The 20,988-nt window shown below is 45.3% G+C and overlaps 1 protein-coding gene across 1 annotated transcript; it reads left to right on the forward strand.

The window, feature by feature from the left end:
• Window positions 1-1,612: 1,612 nt before the first annotated feature.
• On the forward strand, window positions 1,613-20,590 carry LOC147631319 (cytoplasmic 60S subunit biogenesis factor REI1 homolog 1-like). Its single transcript, XM_086809701.1, has 5 exons — window positions 1,613-1,856; window positions 18,844-19,461; window positions 19,549-19,712; window positions 19,875-20,096; window positions 20,182-20,590. The coding sequence occupies exons 1-5, from the start codon at window positions 1,752-1,754 to the stop codon at window positions 20,339-20,341; spliced, it is 1,269 nt and encodes a 422-aa protein (XP_086665827.1). The 5' UTR covers window positions 1,613-1,751; the 3' UTR covers window positions 20,342-20,590.
• The last annotated feature ends 398 nt before the right edge of the window (window positions 20,591-20,988 follow it).

Genomic DNA, 20,988 nt, shown 5'->3' on the forward strand with positions numbered 1-20,988 from the left:
GGATGTGTATTGATTACAAAAGTCTTACACAAGGTTACAATTAAAAATAAATACCCATTGCCTATTATCATCAGATCCGTATTGCGGAGGAAGATGTTCCTTAAACTGCTTTTAGGACACGTTACGACCATTACAAATTTTTAGTGTTACCCTTTGGTCTCACTAATACACTAGCAACTTTCCAACAGATGATGAATGATTTATTTTGGGATCTGTTAGGAAAAGGCGTGGTGGTTTTCTTAGATGACATTTTGATATACAAAAAAACTTTGGTTGAGCATGAAGATCATCTTAAAGAGGTTCTAGGAAAGCTCAAGAAGGAAAAACTGTATTGTAAATTATCTAAGTGTGATTTCTTCAAGAAAGAATTGTTATATACTAGGAGGCTAACCCACCCTAGGCATGTGAGCATGGGATCATGGGAACACCTAACCAGGGTTGGGGTTAGGGTCAGACAACCAAGGGTCACACATGAAAATGGAGAGTCAAGAGTCACTTGAGAGGTCTCCTATATCTATATAATAGGAGCATGGGACACTCTCAAGGGATGTTCTCTTATGTAGAGCATAGTATTTACTCTCTTGCTATTTCATACTAGAGCTACATGTTGATGGATTGAAGACATACCTCTTGGTGGTATGGGACACCAAGGTTAGGTATGTGGTTCTTCATTACTATGATGTGTGCACCCTTGGCTTGGGGGTGGTGGATGAGTATATGCCTAGATTATGTGTGTTTATGCATAGTGATTAGCTAGAGAGATCTTTAGGGTTTTAACACAACTTCCGAGGCAAGGGAGGGATTAATTTTCCCTTCTTCTTTCATCTATGCTTTGCATACATGTAGCTTCTCCTTGAGGCCTTCAACTTGTGCTTTCCACTTTCCCACTCCGGTCACATGGGCTTTCTTGAGCTCTTTAATTTCCCTATTCTACGTATCTTCCTGGCATATTAGGATGTCCCTCATAACTTTCAGCTCGTCTTTTGCCCATCCGCCTAGGGGTGCTTCTTTGGCTTCTCCGAGCTTGCGAGCACGTATTTCTCCATCATGTAAATGATTGCATTTAGTTCTGAATACAGGGCCTCCCATTTCCAGGATATCTTCATCTTGGTACAAGCAAGAGAGAGAGAGAGAGAGAGAGAGAGAGAGAGAGAGAGAGAGAGATTAGGGAAACCCAAATCGAGGACAATTGTAGGAGAACGAGAGAGAAGAGAGATTACTGAGAGAAATTTGGTATGCATTGTGTCATCCATGGAGAGCAACATATTTTTACACAAATGGATAATTTGCCACATACGCAATCACGAGGGAGCAAGAGAGAGAAACAACGAGTGTTAAACATAACAAAAGATAATGGATTTTTAAGGTGGTCGGTGGAAACTACCATAAATAAATTGCTAGAATATACCATGTAATTAATCGGGATGCCAATTTGGTGCCCTATAGAGTGAAATTTCTGTAGAAACTCGACTCTTGGATGTTCAACAAAGGTAGGCCAAAAATACTAAAATATCAAGGTTGGAAGCCTTCTATTTAACAAGGCGGGCCAAAAATAACGGCAAGCCTCGGTGAGTATTTCATTTGTTTATTTGGGGCATCTATAAATATCAAAATATAGTTCGACTTCATGGACTTCACAAGTTTCGGTTCGGTTCTCTTCTGCTTGAATAGGCGAAGCTGTAGGTAGGGACTCGGGTCAGGGATCACATAACCATAGACCTAGATTTGATTTCTGTGCGGGTGAAGTCGCCATGCCGAGCTTGGTGTGCAACGCCTGCAACACAGAGTTCTTCGACGAGACTGCTCAGAAGTCGCACTATCGCTCAGATTGGCACCAATACAACCTCAGAAGAAAGGTATCTCTTCGTGATTCATAGGGTTTGCATAACACTAGGGTTCAACCCTATCATTTGCATCTTTTGAGTGCATTATAATGGGTTTATTTTACCTCGGCGTCTGGATTAGAAAAATTTAACGGCCTAAGTTTAGTTCATTGCAATCATGACAGATAAGAGAAAACTTATTTGTGTGTGCTTTTTCTGTATGTATGTATGCGGCCTATGTACATATGTGTGTGTGTTTTTATGTGTTTATGCATGTAGCATGTTTGTGTGTACTTTTTTGTGACAGAGCTCATAGTGTCTGCCCTGCAGGCAGCTTGATTTTTTTTGCAAACAGAAATGTGCGTAATTACGTTTTCACAAATTGGAACGAGCAGATGTACTGACCTTAGCATAGACCAGACCTCGCATGCATAGATTTGCAATGCATCCCATAGAACCCCATCTAGCACATATAGTACAGCTTAGATCTGTGTGTTTTCACTTTTGGAGTCATGGTGTGCATGTGTGCTGGTGCACATGCATCTTCTTACATCAACCGTTATTTCCAAGAGTCTACTATCAGATCTTTACGGCTCATGCACTGCTTGCACATGAAAAGGAACAAAGAGGCACCTCGAGTTCACTTCCTCAGCTGAGAACTATTATTGTGTGCATGTCCACCTTCAAAGTAGGGATGCCAATATGAAGAAATCTAGGGAGTAGACCTTTGGGTGGCCAAATTCGCAACAACTTGGAGGAGGCAAAGCGGTGGAACTGGCCAAGTCAATGTCATCCTTGAGAGAGTGCCTTCCATTGGCATCGTCTCCGGGTAGTCCATTTGTGATGTGGGGGAAGTCCGGAGAACTGAAGCCAAGATCCAAGAGATTGAGCTAGGTCGGACTTTTTGCGACTCCAAGGAACGTCGGTGTGGGAGCCAAGTTGGTGTAAAGTTTGGGTAGTTTGACTGCCACTTCCTGCTCAAAGCAAGTTTTGGATGGCCACTGAACCTGGCTCATGCAAAATCTTGACAAGGACCAATATCAATTGATGCCCCACATGGTGGGTTGGCCCACCACTTTGGCTCGCTAAGAAGAGGCTTGCAGCAGTCGAGTGTAGAAGCTTCCGATGGATGCTCAAGCTATCTAATGCTCTGAGGCATATCCATTGCAAGTGTAGCTCATGTAGTTCATTATGGTTGCATTTAGTTGTTATTTTTTATCCCTAGGAAGCTGCTATTTTGAGGCGATTGCAAATTAAGCACTTTTTACTTAGGAAATGAGAAAACAAAATTCAAATTGAAATCTTAAGCACGACATTATCCCTGATAGAGCTTTTTTCAAGATTGAGACGAATAATCGAAGTGGCCTAAATTGACTCGTAAAGTTTTGAAATCTAGTGACTTCAGACCAAATTTAGGAGCATTCCGGATGTCCAAACGCCGAACGGTAGGTGCTCACGTAGCACCGAACAATTTCACTAAAGAAATCTTGACGGACATCCCCGGGCGCGTGCGGTGGATCCTGTCACGACCCCCCCTCGAGTGACATACGACGCCTACGAACACCTCCCCCTAACACTCGGGAGCTTATTCCTCGCGAAATTATGCCTGCACGCATCCGCGGGCGTCATCCACCAACACCCCGAATCCACAGGTGCAGTGCCCATAACACCTCGGACGATGCCCGCCATGCCTCCCCTTGGCACCCCTCCCTACACGTAACCCTCCTTGTCGCTTCCCCCCCTCTCCCGTGATAGAATGTGCAGCGGAAGAAGGGAAAGTGGAAACGAGAGAGAGAGAGAGAGAGAGAGAGAGAGAGAGAGAGAGAGAGAGAGAGAGAGAGAGAGAGAGAGAGAGAGAGAGAGAGAGAGAGAGGGAGGTGAAAACCTGCTCTCGATATCATCACCAAAAGGAATACAAGTCCCGAGCAAGAGGGGAGAACCTCGTATGTGAGGGACTGCAGCTAGACAAGCTAGGAAAGCAATAAAATATGAGGGAGGCATGCCGGCTATATATACACCTACATGAAGGCAACCGATTGGAGCAAAAGTACCTCCACGACTGGGAAAAATACCCAGGACCATAAATGGGAAATAAATATGGGTAAAATATATGTGAGGGGTGACCAGCCTCTCAGACTAACATGGTCAGTCCTAGATGCAAAAATAGGATATCAAATAGGAAGCCAGCAAGTAGGGGATGATGTCTAACACCCCCTCTCAGCATCGGATGCTGAGCAAACTCCAAGAAGCCAGAGACGCCGACCTCGATCAAAGATGAAAGACTGCAAAAACGGGTACCAAGAAAGCTCCACAAGCGATCTCCTCAGCAACTCGGCTACAAAAGCAACATAACAAGCTTCCAGGTACACCGCTCCTGTGGAAGAAAACAACCATATAGGCTGCGACGTGCTGCTCCAAATAATGGTTCCAAACCCAAGTGTAAGAACACTCCCCGAAGTTGAATGTCGTGTATCCAGCCTGGAGAAGGTATGAAAAAACTCATAACCAACCAAGATCAGATCTTGTATATAATCAATCCTGGGAGAAGCAAGTTGCTCCTCATTGGAATCCTCAAAAGAAAGAGTCAATCTGCTCCAACTCTGTACCAAGAGTAGCCAAATGCTGTACAAAAGCATCCTCTGAAAAGGTTGGCATCGCAAGATGTAAAGACTCTGTAGAAAAGATGGGGTCCATCTGCCCAAACTCCATAACACGAGTTGCCCAATGCTGTACATAAGTACACGCCACTGAGGTGGGCATCACAAGATGAAAGGACTCCACATCCCCCTTTGAAAACTGATGTCGTCGGACTGGTACAAGCCCAAAAGGTAGAGCTACCAGCAAGATCGGGTCAGAAAAATGTAGCAACCATGGCTGCAAATCTGAAAACGCAGAGGTATAAGGGGCTGTAGAACGGGCTGAATATGGAAACGCTGAAGTGTGAGATCAAGAACTACTGCACAGAACAAGTACAATCAGGGGGGGGAGGGATGGCACAAGATAACCAGAAGGGACAGGCAAAAGGGAGCCCAGAGAGCTCCAAGATCAGGGCAAGGGAAAGCAAGCCCACACAGGCCAAAAACGCAGCCTGTTGGGACAGCTATGTTGCTGTCCAGACCTGAAAAAAACGCCTGAGAACCTTGGAAGGTGCCGCCAAGAAGGGCAAGCATGCTGTCCAGAAAAAAACGCCCGTTAGGCTGCCTAGAGGCTGCCAACTGACGCCCTGATGAGGAGGAACTGCAGCCCACTGAATGGGGATGAATCAGCCCTTGAAGAACTGAAACGCAAGCTTCACAGCAAAAAATGCAGATCTGTTTGTCAAATCCCCACGGATCTCCTCGTGATCGATCTTGGTTCGAAACTCGAATCCTGCAAACAAACGAACAAACAAACAAACAAGGGGGTGTAGGCTTGACTCACCTCCCAACCATGACAGCCGTGGGCGAGCCCACAGTCTTGGCTGTCCCCAGTGAGCCATGAGCTGAGCTAACTAGGTTGACGTACCGACCAATCTCCTCCTCGCGACGTCCCATACCGCCACGAAGCTGCCCTCGCAGGCCTCAAGATTGCTGCCGGCCTTGGCTGCGTAAAGCAGGTGCACGTTTGCACTAGATCTAGGCTCCAAGACCATAGAGCTCTCACAAACTTGCGAGACTCTCTATGTCCCAATAACTAACCTTGGCCACCCTTTTATAGGCTCTTGGCTGGTCATCGGGCGTCCACACTTGGGCGCCCGCCCGTCCATTCTTGGGTGCCCGCCCGTTAGTATTTCCCTAACTTAGCTCGTCAATCAGCCTGCCTAGTTCCAAGCTTCCCCAAGCCTCGAAACTAGTCTTGCGTGCGTGTAGCACATGGTAGATACACACTGTGCACATGACATACTCCCCTTCCTTTAAGAGCTCACTCTTGAGCTCACTAAAAAGCCAGGGTAATCTCTCTGAAGAGTAGTCAATGTCTCCCCCTGCTCTTGGATGACTGTCATCATCCCAATCCTGTCCCGAAGTCCCTCTGTCATCATCCATCCCTGGCAAACCTTTTTCCCTGAAAATCCGATCTGTTCTCCAAACCACTCTGTCTCTGATGAAGATCTATGCATCTGGTCTTCCTCTAGTCCACAATCCATTCCTGCCCTGGCTCTGAACACCGTCTTGGTCTTCGTTCCTGGAACTGAGTCTGGCACTCTCACATCACCCTTGGAGGATCAACCTCCCTTGGGACCGTTCCCTTAGAACCTATCTGGCTCACGGAACTGCCATCCCCATCTGCCATTGTGGAACACCACCAACAAACCTCCTGGGAGTTCTTCCCGATCTGTGTTCCCGCCTTGGGCTTCGAATCCGTGTACTTTCCTGTACCTTGGACCTGTACACCATCATCTGGGACTGAATCAGTGTTTAGCTTTGCTGAGCCTGATGCTCTGATACCAATGTAACGCGCGGAAGCTCTGGGTAGTCTTCTTTCAGCCCTAAACACTCTTGGAAACCTTCTGATGCAAAAACGCACCATCTGATGCAAAAACGCAGGTAGAGAGAGAGTAGAGAGAGAGAGAGTGAGAAGTGCTGGAAGTTCAGTATATACTATGGTACAAAAAGGTACATATCTTTGCAGCCATGGGCTGCCTTCATAAAAAGGTTGTTAACCCTAAAATCTATCCCCTATGGGACCTCTAATGATCCAATCCCCTAGTGGGAGAGAATCCTTACAATGATGAGCACTTATGCTTTTTATAGGGGTCTTGGACATATTTTATGCTGGCCGACTGCTGGTCGGCCAGTCATAAATGCATACAATTGTTTTAATTGCTGCCGACTGGTCCTGATGCATGCGCTTCTCAGCTACCTTGTCTTCTGGTACAGCCGACCACTCCAATGTGCAGCCGACAGCCTTGTGTGCAGCCAGCAACCCTTTTCCTGCAGCCGACAACCATCTGGTCTTCAGTTTTGCTCTCCATGCCTGTCTCCAGTCTTCACTGCCCAAGGTGATCTGTGCTCTATCATCCTGATTCTACTGGTTCATGGTCTTTATCTGTTTGCCTCTTCTGGATCTAGCCTTGGAAATGTCCATGGCATCTGTGATGCACATGACAATTTATTACCTGGGATTTGCAAAGGATGCAACAACCCAGCTTGTCTAAAGCGTTCAGCTTTATTTGCCTGACAAATTTGACACTTGAGAACATAATCTTCTATATACCCTTTCATCTTCAGCCAATAAAAAGTATTTCACTAATGATAGTGTCCTGTGTACCCGTGTCCAGCAGAAGGGGTGTCGTGACACTCCTTAAGAATCTTGGACCTAATGTCCGGGATCTGTGGTACACAAATTTTGTCATTACGGAATAGTAAACCATTCCGAATCATCCACTGGCCTCCTGAGCCTAAATGGTAGACTGCTCAGTCATCGAGTCTTGGTCAATCAATGAGCTCCCGTCCTGGATCTTTTGCCAAAATGGACCAAAATAACTATCAGTCCTGCAAAGCCCTCTCAATGACTGAAATAAGTTAGTAGAAATCTCGGTGAACGACAAAGTATTCACCTCTCTAATCCGACTAAGCGCATCTACAATACTATTCATGGACCCTTTTCGATAACGGATCTCAAAATCAAAATCTTGCATTAACTCTGTCCAATGAGCTTTCCTGCCTCTCAAATCATCCGCATAACACACATACTTGATTGACTGATGATCAGTCAATACCACAAACTTGGAGCCATATAAATAATGTCTCCAAACCTTGAGAGCATGAATCACAGCATAAAGCTCCTTCTCAAGGGTTGGCCAACGAGATTGAGTGTCGTCTAGCTTTTTACTTTCAAAAGCAACCGGTCTACCATCTTGAAATAAAGCAGTCCCGATAGCATAATCACTGGCATCAGTTTCAAGAACATAAGGCCGACTAGGATCGGGTAATTCTAAGATAGGTGCTTCCTTGACTTTATCTTTCAAAAGTCTGAAGGCCATATCCAAATCGTTATTCCAAGTGATAGGCTGATTTGACTTATGACCACGACCTTTCAATAAGTCGGTTATCGGTAGTGTGAGCTGAGAGTACTCCCGTACAGATTTCGGAAGAAAAACAAGAAAACCGAGAAAAGAACGAAGTTGTTTCACTGTTCGCGGTATAGGCCAGTCCAGAACCTTCTGAACTCGGTCATAGTCAATGCTCAATCCATCTCTAGTGATCTTGTGTCCCAAGTAAATGATGTCGGTCATAAAGAACTCACATTTACTTAACTTAGCATATAGTCGATTCTGTCTTAAAATAGATAAGACAAGCGTGAGGTGTCTGACATGATCCTCAAGAGTACGACTATAAATCAAAATATCATTCAGGAACACCACCTCACGAAAAAGATCGTTCATCATTTGCTGGAAAGTGGCTGGAGCATTGGTTAACCCAAAAGGTAATACGAGAAACTCGTAATGGCCATACCTAGTCCGAAAGGCGGTTCTTTCGACATGCCTTTTATTAATACGTATCTGGTGATAGCCAGTACGTAAATCTATCTTCGTGAAATATTTCACTCCTGCTAACCGGTCAATCAGGTCATCTGATCTAGGGAGAGGATAACGGTTCTTAATGGTCAGCTTGTTCAATCTCTTGTAATCTATACACATTCTCCAGGTATTGTCCTTCTTTCTCCTAAGCAACACAGGTGCACCCCAAGGTGATTTACTTGGACGGATCTGGCCCATCCTCAAATAATCTTCGAGTTGTTTAGCCAACTCATCTTCCTCGGCTTGGCTCATCCTATAAGGTGGAATACTCACAGGATGAGCACCAGGGATCAAGTCAATACGATGATCTACTGCCCGTTCAGGTGGTAAACCCAATGGCAGTTCCTTAGGAAATACGTCTTGAAACGAATCAAGTATCTTCTGTAATTCTTTGCTTTCAAACACACTTAATTCATTTACATCCATGAAAGGGATGAGAAAAGAAGAAAGTGGAATCAATACACAATGGAAAGCAATATACAAAGAAGAATCCATTATATTTCCAAAATCAATTGTATTTACAAGAGGTCCCTGAGAGGGATGAATACAATCACCTAAAATACTATACTTGGTGTTCCTATGCTGAAAAGAAAAAATATGACTAGACCAATCTATCTGGACTTCAAGAGTCTTAAACCACTCAATCCCTAATAACAAGTCTACATTCTCTAGGTGCATTACATAGCATTCCAGAGTGTCTTTGTAGTCCTGAATCTGGGTTGGAAGCATCTCCACCTTGCGATCCCAAACTTGCCGTCCCGCAAGTAGGCGTACCTCATAGGTATGGTCGGTGAGTGTCGTATCAAGACTCAATTTCTGCACAAGTTTGTAGTTAACAAAGTTATGTGAACTGCCAGGGTCTAAAAGAATGTGAATTTTATGGCCATTCACTTCTCCATAAACTCCGAGAAGATCATGCAAGCGAAATACTTTAGAATTGAATAGACAATCAGAACAAGTACTAGGGCGAGAAAGCACAGTAATTGACGTACTTGTCAAAGACAACTGGTTAGCTGCCTTTGGCTTGGGTCCTGCGTTTGTCTTGGTACCCTTTTGCTTTGGGTACTCGTTACGCATGTGTCCTTTTTCTTCGCAGATAAAACAACGTCCTTCCTTCTTGAGCTAAGAAGTCGTTTCTTCTTCGCTGGTGTCGAACTGGAACTCTTCGAAGGTTGGTCCGAAGACTTTCCTTCTATCGTGTTAGCCATAGGTGCGGAGAACTTTCTTTTATGCTTGTTCCCCTGCTCGGTAACGGGTTTCGACTTGGAAGAGACCATCGTATCATCATAGATACGAGCTGAATAAATGGCCTCGTCCATTTGTTATTTTTTACCTGTAATCGGTACGAGTCTGGTAAACCAGCTACGAAAAACCCCAAAAGAGTAGTGGGATCCATCTTTGTAGCTTTCATCTGCAAGTCACGAAACTTCTGGAGGTAGACCTCATAAGTGAGGTGTTGCGAGGTCATGGTCAAAGCTGAAAACCGGGCAACAACATCGTAATCATCCTCTTTCTTGAGGAATTCTTTCTTGAAAACGTCTTCGAATTGTGCCCAAGTCGTTGGCTTAGGGTTGAGTTCCTTCCACCAAAGCAAAGCTTTGCCGGACAGGAAACCTGCTGCTAACTAGATCTTCTTTCCATCATCATATGGATGAAACTGAAAGTGAACTTGCCACTTGTGTAGCCACGTGTCCACGATCTCCTTGGTTCGCTGCTTTTGCTCGCTCCTGAACGGTTCCGGAGTAATGTTGGGGCCTAAAGCTGAAGCCAAGGTATCCATACCCGAGAAAGTAGAGAGGGTAGTGGTCAAGAGAGCGATGGAGTTCTGCAAAGTTTGCATCTGGGCTGTGATTTGTGCCTGACGTTCCGTCGAAGAAGCTTCGAGAGCTACTTTGAACTCTTGGAAATCTGATTTTGACACAAAATCATCAAAAAGATCGGCATCGGTACCTTACGTAGCCGGCAAGCCTTCGCGTACCACAAGGGGCTCCAACTCCGATTCTTGGGTCGACATCGTGAAGAGGGTACGTGGAGAGAAAATTCGATCTTTGCACAATGAAAGTGCGAGTGAACTTGAGAGCTTGAGAGCTTGAAAACTTGAGAGATGTGTGGCAAGAAGCCCACTTAAGGGGTTCATAAAGATAGTCCCAAAAGCCAAAAAATCTCCAAAAGCTAGGCTTAAGCTTTTGCTTTGCTTTTGTGTTTTTTTTTCTTGAATAAATACATACATACATACATACATACATACATACATACATATGTATGGATATATATATTCTATACTCAAAAAAAAAAACACTTTGAAATCTTGGAGGAGTTTTTTTAAACCTTAAAAAAAATTTTAAAACTTAAAAAAAAAACGAAAGCTCTAAAAAAACGTGGCTTTCCTTGTTTTTTTTTTCTCCTCCTGGATTAGCCCGCCGGTTGGAGCTGCCGTCTGCTGCTGTCGCCATGCTGTCGTCGCCAACCACTGTCAGCGCCTGATCGCCCCCGTCGACGGCTGCTGACACGCTATCCTGCGCCTGCAACAGTCCGCGTGGGCCTGGGCTTCATGGTAGCGTGGCCCTGCCAGGCTGGGCTGGGCTGGGCTGGGCTGGGCGCTCGCTTGGCCTAGGCGCCGCCTGGGCTGGCTGCGCAAGCCTGGCCACAAGGCCACGTGGTTTGGGCGCCCGCCATGCCTGGCCTGGGCGCTGGCTTAGCCTGCCGCCCACTTGGCTAGTCTTAGGCGCCTTCAGCCGTCGGTAGCCACCGCCTGCAAACTTGCCAACGCACAAATCCGCCAGCCGCCAGTGCCTCTGTGTCACAATCGCTCTCTCTCAAACATTCAACGAAAAGCAAACTTGCTTTTTTTCTTTTTTTCTCTCACTACAGTACATGCGACTGCACAAACGATTCAGACCTCTTCTTCATGCAAAGCAACGACCCTACTTAGACTACCACCTCCCATCAACATGGGTTTCTTTGATGAAGGAAAAACACATACTGAATCTGAAAACAGCAGTATGCATAGAAAAAACAGTAAGCTTTTTAACACATACCTTTCTTCGATCTCATCTTCTCTACCTACCGACTTGCTCGTTCACGAGGTATGCTCTGATACCACTGTCAAATCCCCACGGATCTCCTCGTGATCGATCTTGGTTCGAAACTCGAATCCTGCAAACAAATGAACAAACAAACAAACAAGGGGGTGCAGGCATGACTCACCTCCCAACCATGACAGCCGTGGGTGAGCCCACAGTCTTGGCTGTCCCCACCGAGCCACGAGTTGAGCTAACTAGGTTGACGTACCGACCAATCTCCTCCTCGCGACGTCCCATACTGCCACGAAGCTGCCCTCGCGGGCCTCAAGATTGTTGCCGGCCTCGGTTGCGTAAAGCAGGTGCACGTCTGCACTAGATCTAGGCTCCAAGACCATAGAGCTCTCACAAACTTGTGAGACTCTCTATGTCCCAATAACTAACCTTGGCCACCCTTTTATAGGCTCTTGGCCGGTCATCGGGCGTCCACACTTGGGCGCCCGCCCGTCCATTCTTGTGTGCCCGCCCGTTAGTATTTCCCTAACTCAGCTCGTCAATCAGCTTGCCTAGTTCCAAGCTTCCCCAAGCCTCGAAACTAGTCTTGTGTGCGTGTAGCACACGGTAGATACACTGTGCACATGACACTGTCCATGGGTAGGAAAACGCAGATCTGAAGAGCAAGGTTGTTAGAGGCGTTTGATACGAGGCGGGTATGGTACGTGCCTCGAAAGAATATATATATATATATATATATATATATATATATATATATATATATATATATATATATATATATATATATATGTATATAGTGATAGATAGATATAATATATATAGTGAAAGTTAGAGAGAGAGAGAGAGAGAGAGAGAGAGAGAGAGAGAGAGACTAGTGTGTGTATGTATGAGCCTTGAGGGAGGGAGGGAGAGAGAGAGAGGGTGCGTATGAGAGGGAGAGAGAGTGTGTGTGTGAAAGAAAGAAAGCTGTATTAAACGTCTGCAAAAGGCCAAAATGACCTATGAGACGAAAAATAGTCCATCACCATCATTTGGATTCATCATCAAGATTCAAGGGTACAAAGTAAAATGAAATGAACTCAAATGAACTGGTAGAGTATAGAGAGAGCTCCAAAAGTGGGTATAAAAAACATCATCATCCTAGTGTGTTTGAAGTTTGAACTTTGAACTTTGGGTCTTGAGAAAGGCTTAAGGGAGGGAGGGAGAGAATGAGGGAGAGAGAGAGTGTGTGTGAGAGGGGCTGCCTTGGGCCCTTAAAGCCCCCGTCTAAAGACTCAAACCAGCAAAAAATAAAAAAATAAATATATAAAAAAAATCTTTTTTTTTTGGTTGGGTGGACGCCTCGATTAGGTAGTCGTACGCCTCGAACGCCTCTAACCGTTAGAGGCGCGCCTCGTAACAACTATGCTGAAGAGGTAGAGGAGGGAGCATTCAATGCTGACAATCACCGGCGCTCTGATACCAAGATAGAATGTGCAGCGGAAGAAGGGAAAGTGGAAACATAGGAGAGAGAGAGAGAGAGAGAGAGAGAGAGAGAGAGAGAGAGAGAGAGAGAGAGAGAGAGAGAGAGAGAAAGCTGTATTAATGTCTACTAGAGGCCGAACTTGACCTATGAGACAAATCAATGTACAAATGTCAATGTCCTGTGGATGTCGAGAAAAAAGGACAAAATAAACATGAAATAAACTATGAAAGTACTGAGCTAGTGGGGGGGGTGTGATGGATGGAGAGAGAGAGAGAGAGATGGAGAGGAAACATAGGTGAAAACCTGCTCTCAATATCATCATCAAAAGGAATACAAGTCCCAAGCAAGAGGGGAGAACCTCGTATGTGAGGGATTGCAGCCAGACAAGCTAGGCAAGCAATAAATTATGAAGGAGGCATGCCGGCTATATATACACCTACATGAAGGCAGCCGACTGAAGCAAAAGTACCTCCACGACTGGGAAAAATACCCCAGACCATAAATGGGGAATAAATATGGGTAAAATATATTAGGGGAGACCAGCCCCTCAGACTAACATGGTCAGCCCTAGAGGCAAAAATAGGATACCAAATAGAAAGCCAGCAAGTAGGGGATGATGTCTAACATCCCGACCCTTCCCGGACTGGTGGCGCACGTACCTCGTCCCTTGCCACCTCTGCCCCTCTCCCCATGTACACCCCTTTGAGATCTCTCGTGGACAGGTGGTGCTTCCTCCAGGCTCCTTAATACACCTAGTGCCCATGCACTTTGTCCAGACGGCTTCCCCACCTGGATGCACTTGCCCCCTATTGGCACTCTCCATGCGCAAGCACCTCCTCCCCGCACCTAAATAAACCCCCCTGTGTTAGCAATCATCTCCTATCTGTACCATATTAGTCAGTAGGGAGTGAGGGCCTCTGTTGTGGGTGTGCTTGCCCGGTTAGGAGTAGTCTCCATTTTTCCTCATTTTCCATGATTTCCCAATTTTGCTAGTAGTGGGGAGACTTTCAGTTGGCTGACTGGTTCTGTGTTGGTTGATTTCGTTTGCTTCTGGCCGTTTGGCCTGTTTGTTGGCCGAGAGATGATTATTTAGTTGTGGGCATTTCTGCTGCTGTGGGCCTGTTTTAGGTTGGTCGACCAGCAGCACAGGGTGGTATATATACCACCCTTGCCCCCCCACTCCTCATTGTATCGGATCTTGTGTATATAGTGTTAGCAGCAGTCATCTCCTGTCTGTACATTATCTCACTGAGGGCTTTTGTTGTGGGTGTGCCCGCCCAGGAGCATTGCTCAGGGTTCCTCCATTTTTTCCCACTTTTCGTATTTTTTTCCTGTTTTTTCATGGTCGTTAGGTTGCCTTTTTGTTGGTCGACTAGCATAGGGGGAGGTGGAATAAATACCACCCCTGTCCCCACCCCATAGTGTATTGGGTATTGTGTACCGGATCTTGTATTTAGTGTAGAGTTCTTAAAGCTTCACTCTCTCTCTTCTGAGTTTTCTTTTCTCCACACAGCTCTGAAAGAGTTCACAGAGCGGAAGCAGTGGCACTAGAATGTGCTGAACAGAGAGTGCAAGAGAGAGAGAGAGATGGAGAAAACTATGCTGAATATACTGAAGCAAAATAGTCCCAAGCAAGAGACACTACAAGTCTCATAAGTGAGGGAGCAAAATATGTCCAAGACTGAATGAACAATGAGAGGCCAGCACCCACTATTTATAGTAGAGGTAAGCTGGCCGACTGGAGCTGCAAAACAGGCCGCCTGGGGCTATTGGACAGGTCGACTGGAAAATGCCAGAAAAGCTGGGAAAAATCCCAAAATTACCAACACCTGGCAAGAAGCGAAGAGTTGTAGCCAATATGAATTGAAGAAGAGAGAGATTGGTAGTCCTCCAAGATATGGGCTTGATTGGTCATGTGGGTAGAAGCACCACTATCACCAACCCATTCCACCGCTTTAGGTGTGTCACTGACCTCTTCTGGAGAAGCCATTGCTATGAGCACGAGGAGTGCATCCTGTGAAGTAGTAGATAAATCTGTTACTGCCATGTATGCAACTTTGGTAGATCCCTCCTTTGAAACTTTGTCCTTGACCTTGTCTTTGGTGTTGTCCTTGTCAGATGCTTTGGAAGCATCTTGGGCTTTATACTTGGCTTTGGCTACTCGAGAGTCATCACGACAAGCAAAGTAGCGAGCCTCAGTATGACCTGTCCTGCCACAGTAATCACATTCATTGCTTTTGTCTTTGGACTCCTTTGAATCTTGTTTACCCTTGCCTTTGCCTTTGCCTGTGTTTTTGTTGTTGGAGGTCCCTTTTCGGCCTTTGCCTTTTCCCTTGTCAGAGGCAACAAAAGCAGACTCCGACTTGCCTTTTCCGTGAAGCATGCACGTGTTGTGAAGATAACTCAACTTCCTCAAAAAGGGGAAAAGGATCACGGAAATAAATATTATTCTTAAAAGAATCAAAGGAAGTAGGCAATTTACCAAGAAGTTTATGGATGGGATTGTTGATGGTGCTCCCGTACTCCTCAAGCTACATCTTGATACGGGTGAACTCTCGAATCTTCTCAATCAAGATATCTGACTCATTGATTGTAAACTTCTCCAGATCCGACTCCAATTCGACAATCTTCACTCTGATGAAACTCTCTATCCACATTTGATGAGCATTACTCCGGGTAGAGACAAACTGTGCCTGTGCAATGGATGATGATAAGACGAGCGCGAGCATCAATATGCTTCTCAAAGTAGGGTCCACCAAGTGAGGTGTGGAGATAGCCATGCACACACCGGCTAATAATTGAGAGTAGAAATACTAAGTATGATAGTTGGTTGCTGTAAGCCTCATGGAGTCACCGACTTGGGGAGGATTGTAGGATGGTATTAGGGGTGGGAGAAAGACTTGGATGAGAGAAACTCAAAAGAAGAAAGATTGGGAAGAGGAACCACCTAGGGAGCGGGAGCAGGGGATGCAAGCAATGAAGGAGCGGGAGTATCAATTGGAGAAGGAGCATCAGTAGAGAAATCTCTTGAAGCCATGTCCTCTGACAAGAAACCTTCTCTGAAGAAAGAGGGTTGTAAAAAAAACAACAAATAGCCTCCTCTGAAGTTGTGCACAACAAGAGGAGAGAAAGAAGAGAGGGAGGGAGGGAGGGTGGGGAAAGAGAAATGGAGAAAGCAAATCTCTTAGGAACCCTGTCCTCAGCACCTAGACGAAAGCTTCAGCTTCCAACAACAAAAATGCAGCAATCCAACAGTACCGATGCAGAAAAAAACGCAGCAATGATGAAGCCTCTGCTCCAATAAAAAAAAACAGCCCGCACAAGCATGCATCCTACTTGGCAAAGTGTCAAGCCTACATAAGCTATCTCCTGAGTCCTAACCATCTAGCCACACTTGGCCACCATCCAGTATCTAACTGGGAATTGTCGGGTGCCCGGGTGCTCAACACAATGGCTACTCCTCATAAAGGGGGCCTTACAACATAGAGCACATCCGTCACCTGTAGAAACTCCAGGAGGGTGGAGCATTGAGCAAATGCTTTTCCAATAGTATCATATCTTTTGAAACTTATGAGGTGTTTTGTACATCTCATAGTTGTTTTTTTGGCTGTAATTTCTCTCCCCAAAATTTGTGGTCATCATAAAATAGTACCTTGCTCCATAGATAAAGCAAAGAAAATATACAGTGCTTCTCCTTTTGTGCATGCACCATCCTTAGCAAGTGCTGTCTTGCAAAGACTCACCTGTGTAGTGAAGTTTGGCTTTTTTATTCATAACTATGTTGAATCTTCAATCAGATAAAAAATTCAGAAATTAGGTTTCACAATGCAAAATGCTTGATTTTCATGATGGAAGTTGCAATGATAAGTAGTTTTTGCATGTTCTATACATTTACATGGATTCAAGATTATGGGACTTTTACCCTCTTTAAAGGTACGAAATGTTTTCAAAAGTCCCATAAAGGTGCGAAACGTTTTATGTCACGTGTTTCATGAAATACCAGGAAACTATGGCTGGAGGACTTTCTTTGGAACTCAATTGAGCAATCTAGGGCAGCGTTGGTCAAGGAAGATGGAAATGACTGAGAGGGGATGCTTTTGAAGGTGGGGGAGACTGCCCACAACATGCAGGTGTAAAAGAGAATGGCCTGTACTACCTACCAGCCCCCTGTTGCTCCCATGCTGCAGCAAACCCCCCCGTGCCCCCACCCGTGTCCCTGCCCACTCCAACAAGAAAGAGGGGGTGGAGGAGCAGTGCAAAGGGCAGGAGGGGTATTGGCAGCAGATGTGCAAGTGGGGGGAAGGGATGGGGCGAAGGAATTGATTCGGGGATTTACACGACTATTAATGCCATTAAAACGCTTAAAATAAAGGGACACAATTTTTATCCACTTAAAATCACAACCACACTTAAACATTAGGACCGGAAATGCACCCTCTCCCCCCCGCCCCCCCCCCCCGCCCACCCTAGTGCCAATTTTTGCATCGAGTCAATTTCTGCAAAATTCCCAAATTTCTAGTGCAATTATGCACCAAATCTGCTGAAATCAATGCCAATGTGTGCCAATGTTGCAATTGCAGGCTCAATGGTGAAAAGCCCCAAATTTGAACAGGCAATTTGTGCAATTTCTGGTCAAAACTTTGCAAAATCTCACAAAGTTAACCTGGAAATCTGTATGGGATCGAATTTTTTTTATTTGGAAAATTTTCAAATACCTCGAATTTTCCAGTGTGCAGGTACACTTTGCAAGAGTGGTGCAGATTTGCAGGTACACTTTACAGGAGTACGGCGGACCGAGCGGCGGTACAGGGCGTCGTACGGCGGGTAGGCGACGGGCGGCGTTGGGCAGATGACGGGCGGCACAGATCTGAGGGCGGCGATGGCAGATTTGAAGGCGGCGATCCTAGATTTGGCAGTTGTGGAGGCGGCGGCACACGGATCTGGCAGCAACAGTCGGGACGGCGGCGCACGCAGGGGTGACGGCAGAGGCGGCAGCGGCGCTGCGAACTGTGCAGCGCAGAGGGCGACGGGCGGCGCTTAATGCAGAGGATGCAGAGGCGTACGACGCAGATTTGGTGGTACACGCAGAGGGCGGCAGAGATCTGAGCGGCGGCAGCGGTATAGTATGGCGTACGGATAGAGCGGCGGCGGCACGCAGCTGAGGGCGACGACCTGCAGAGGCGGGCGGCGGTAGGGTGGCTGAAGAAAAAACCCTAACCCTAACCTAATGTAGCAAAACCCTAATGCCCTGATGCGTGCAATAGGCTCAAGCTTTGAAGGGCAGTAGGGGGAAAACCCTAATGCCAACCCTAACCAAGCTCTGATACCAATGTTGGGTAGAAGGGCAGCTAGCCTGCACACACACACACACACACACACACAACCTCAAGCACAGAGAAACGTGAGAGTGCTGGAAAAGATGTACTCAATAATGATATGAAATGAAAGTACAAGTGAGTACTAAAAGGCCTAGGGCAAAGTGCCCAACACACATAAGTGTGTTCACACGGGAAAAAACTTGTGTCCAGTCATAGGGAAAAGTGCCCGTGAGTAAGCTGGGTTCACACCTAAACTAGCCGGGAGTGGACATGACCAACACAAACTATGCCCAAAAGGTGTCCCAACCATTGGGCTGCAAAATCCACTCTAAATCTGCCCATATATTTGCTAATAAGAATATACATGTTTGTGAGCATTAGGATTAATGGTTGCACATGACACCAACGCTCTTAAAAAAAAAATGTACTCTGGTGTTCATTTGCAAGTTAATTGAGAACAAGTTTGTGGTTTTGAACCTCAATTTGTTGCAATCTCTTTTGTTGATGCTATTGCGTACATAGCCTGCTAGTCTCACCATAAATTTGAACATGCCTACACCTTTCTAAGCAAACCAGTGTGTTGAGTTCTAGTCTTATCAGAACACCGCATGTCACTCCTTGCACTCGTATGGAAGATTACTGTTTATGTTGGATTTCTGCACTTCTTTTATTGTTTGGCTAAGTATTTTTCTTGTGACTGCAGGTAGCCGGAATGCCTGGTGTGACTGAGGCTTTGTTTGATTTAAGACTTGAAGCCTTGGCAGCAGAGAAAGGAAAATCACAAGCAGAGCATTTGTTGTACATGTGTTCTGTTTGCAACAAAGAATACCGGAGCACTAAAGCTCATGCTCAACATCTTAGCTCTAAGCTACACATCCAGAAAGCATCAGTATGGCCCTCTTCCAATCCAATAACAGTCACGAGACCTGCCCCAAGTCGGCAAGCGGAGGTTGATCATAATCACAAAGCTTCTGGAATGGCTACCTATCAGCATGTACAGATTGATGCCCATGATGGCGGTCAATCTCAAGTGAAAGAGGATAGTAGTGATGAATGGGAGGAGGTCAATGATGATGTGATGAGCTTTGATAGTTGTGAGATGGATGGTTCCAGTGATAAGCAAGGCAGGGAAGCTGGAATGTCTGATTATGAGGATATGGAAGAAGATTGGGATGCGAATCAGTGCTTTTTCTGTGATACAACACCTGATGGAACTGTCGAAGGTTGTGTAGAGCATATGCATAAAAAACATGGATTTTTTATCCCAGATGCGGAATATCTCAAAGACCCTCAAGGAATGCTAAGCTATTTAGGCTTGAAGGTATTCTTTTTTGGATTTTTGACCATATTAGTTTAACTCTTGTCTTAAGCTCTTATTAAGTGTAATGGAGGGAACCTTGGCACACAGGTTACAAAGGGTTTTATGTGTCTCTACTGTGAAGATCGAGGCAAACAGTTTCAAAGTTTGGAGGCGGTTAGAAAGCACATGTTATCCAAAAGCCATTGTAAGCTTAGATATGGAGATGAGGGTCAGGAAGAGGAGCTGGAGGATTTCTATGACTTCACCAGCAGGTGCATTTCACAGTGACTGGATCTTATTTCTACCACACAAAGCAGCATCACCAATGTCCTAGCATTTTAGCAGTGCAAGCATAACACTGCTTATTCAGAGGAAGTGCACTGGTTTTGTTTCATGTGGATAGTATTGATGGTTTGTGGCTGCCTTTTAAACAGTTACCTTCCGGAAGAAGATGCAAAACTTGTGTCAGTGGAGGAACCCATTGCTGCTCCAGTGTCCTTGAGTGCAGGAGGTTCTGAACTGGTCATTAGGCATGACTCTGGAAAGCAGCAGCGTGCCAAAACTGTAGGCTCCCGTGAGTTTTTGAGATACTACAGGCAGCGGCCTCGACCTTCAGACAGGCGTGATTGTGTTTTGGTCAATGCTTTGGTTGCTAGGTAATGCAGTTAGGCACGATCACTTTCAGTAAACAGGTGCATTTTGTTCCACCAACATTCTAAAATCACTAGTTTGCTGTAGCAGGTATCGAAGTATGGGTCTGTGTACCAAGCAACCACAAGACAGGATTAGCAGCTACAAAGAAACAAAGAAACTTCCTCATTTTCAAGCTGATGTCATGCGCACAAAACTGGGGATTAAAAATAACATTTTGAAGAACCTTCCAAAGAATGTTCCATATTGACCCTATGCGTCCATCATGTGGTGGGCACATGGAATATAGGTGATTGCTGAGCCTCCGGTCTTGCTGAATTGGTTACATTAGAATGCATGATAATGATATGTCCACATTCAAATAATTTAGATTGCCCTGGCCTTATAACCTTTTTTGTTCATTTGTGGTGTGTTTGACTATGCGAATCAGGACTCACTTGTCCATAGTCATGTGCATATTGATGTCAACGCTACACAAGCTGTTGAAGGTTTTCTTTCTCTAGATTGATGGGTTTTGGCACAATTACATGTCAAGATCTTAAGGGGTTGTTAAGAGGTTATCCTTGCGTGCCTCAATAAATGAAAAAGTATAATGTTTGCAGAAAAAAACCAAATTTCAGGTTATATCTAGAACTTAGTTGCACAAATGCTCCTCTACGATGCCATCACGAAACGATTGTTGGTATCGCAATGAGAATTTTCCGAAGTCTAGTAATTGCTAGTAGTCTTGTCAAGAGTCAACTAAAATTGGCCATGCGAGTGATGCCATTTTTAACCATTTGGTTAAAATGGAGAGCCACAACTCCAGTCTACACTCGTCTTCATTATGGTATGTTATGTTGTAATAGTATGTTTGCAAAGCTGTGTCTTAAGCATGCAAATCAAAGAAGCAATGGC

The sequence above is a fragment of the Cibotium barometz genome, chromosome 15, assembly GCF_041138505.1.
Source record: "Cibotium barometz isolate CiBa-2024 chromosome 15, ASM4113850v1, whole genome shotgun sequence".
Lineage (NCBI taxonomy): Eukaryota > Viridiplantae > Streptophyta > Polypodiopsida > Cyatheales > Cibotiaceae > Cibotium > Cibotium barometz.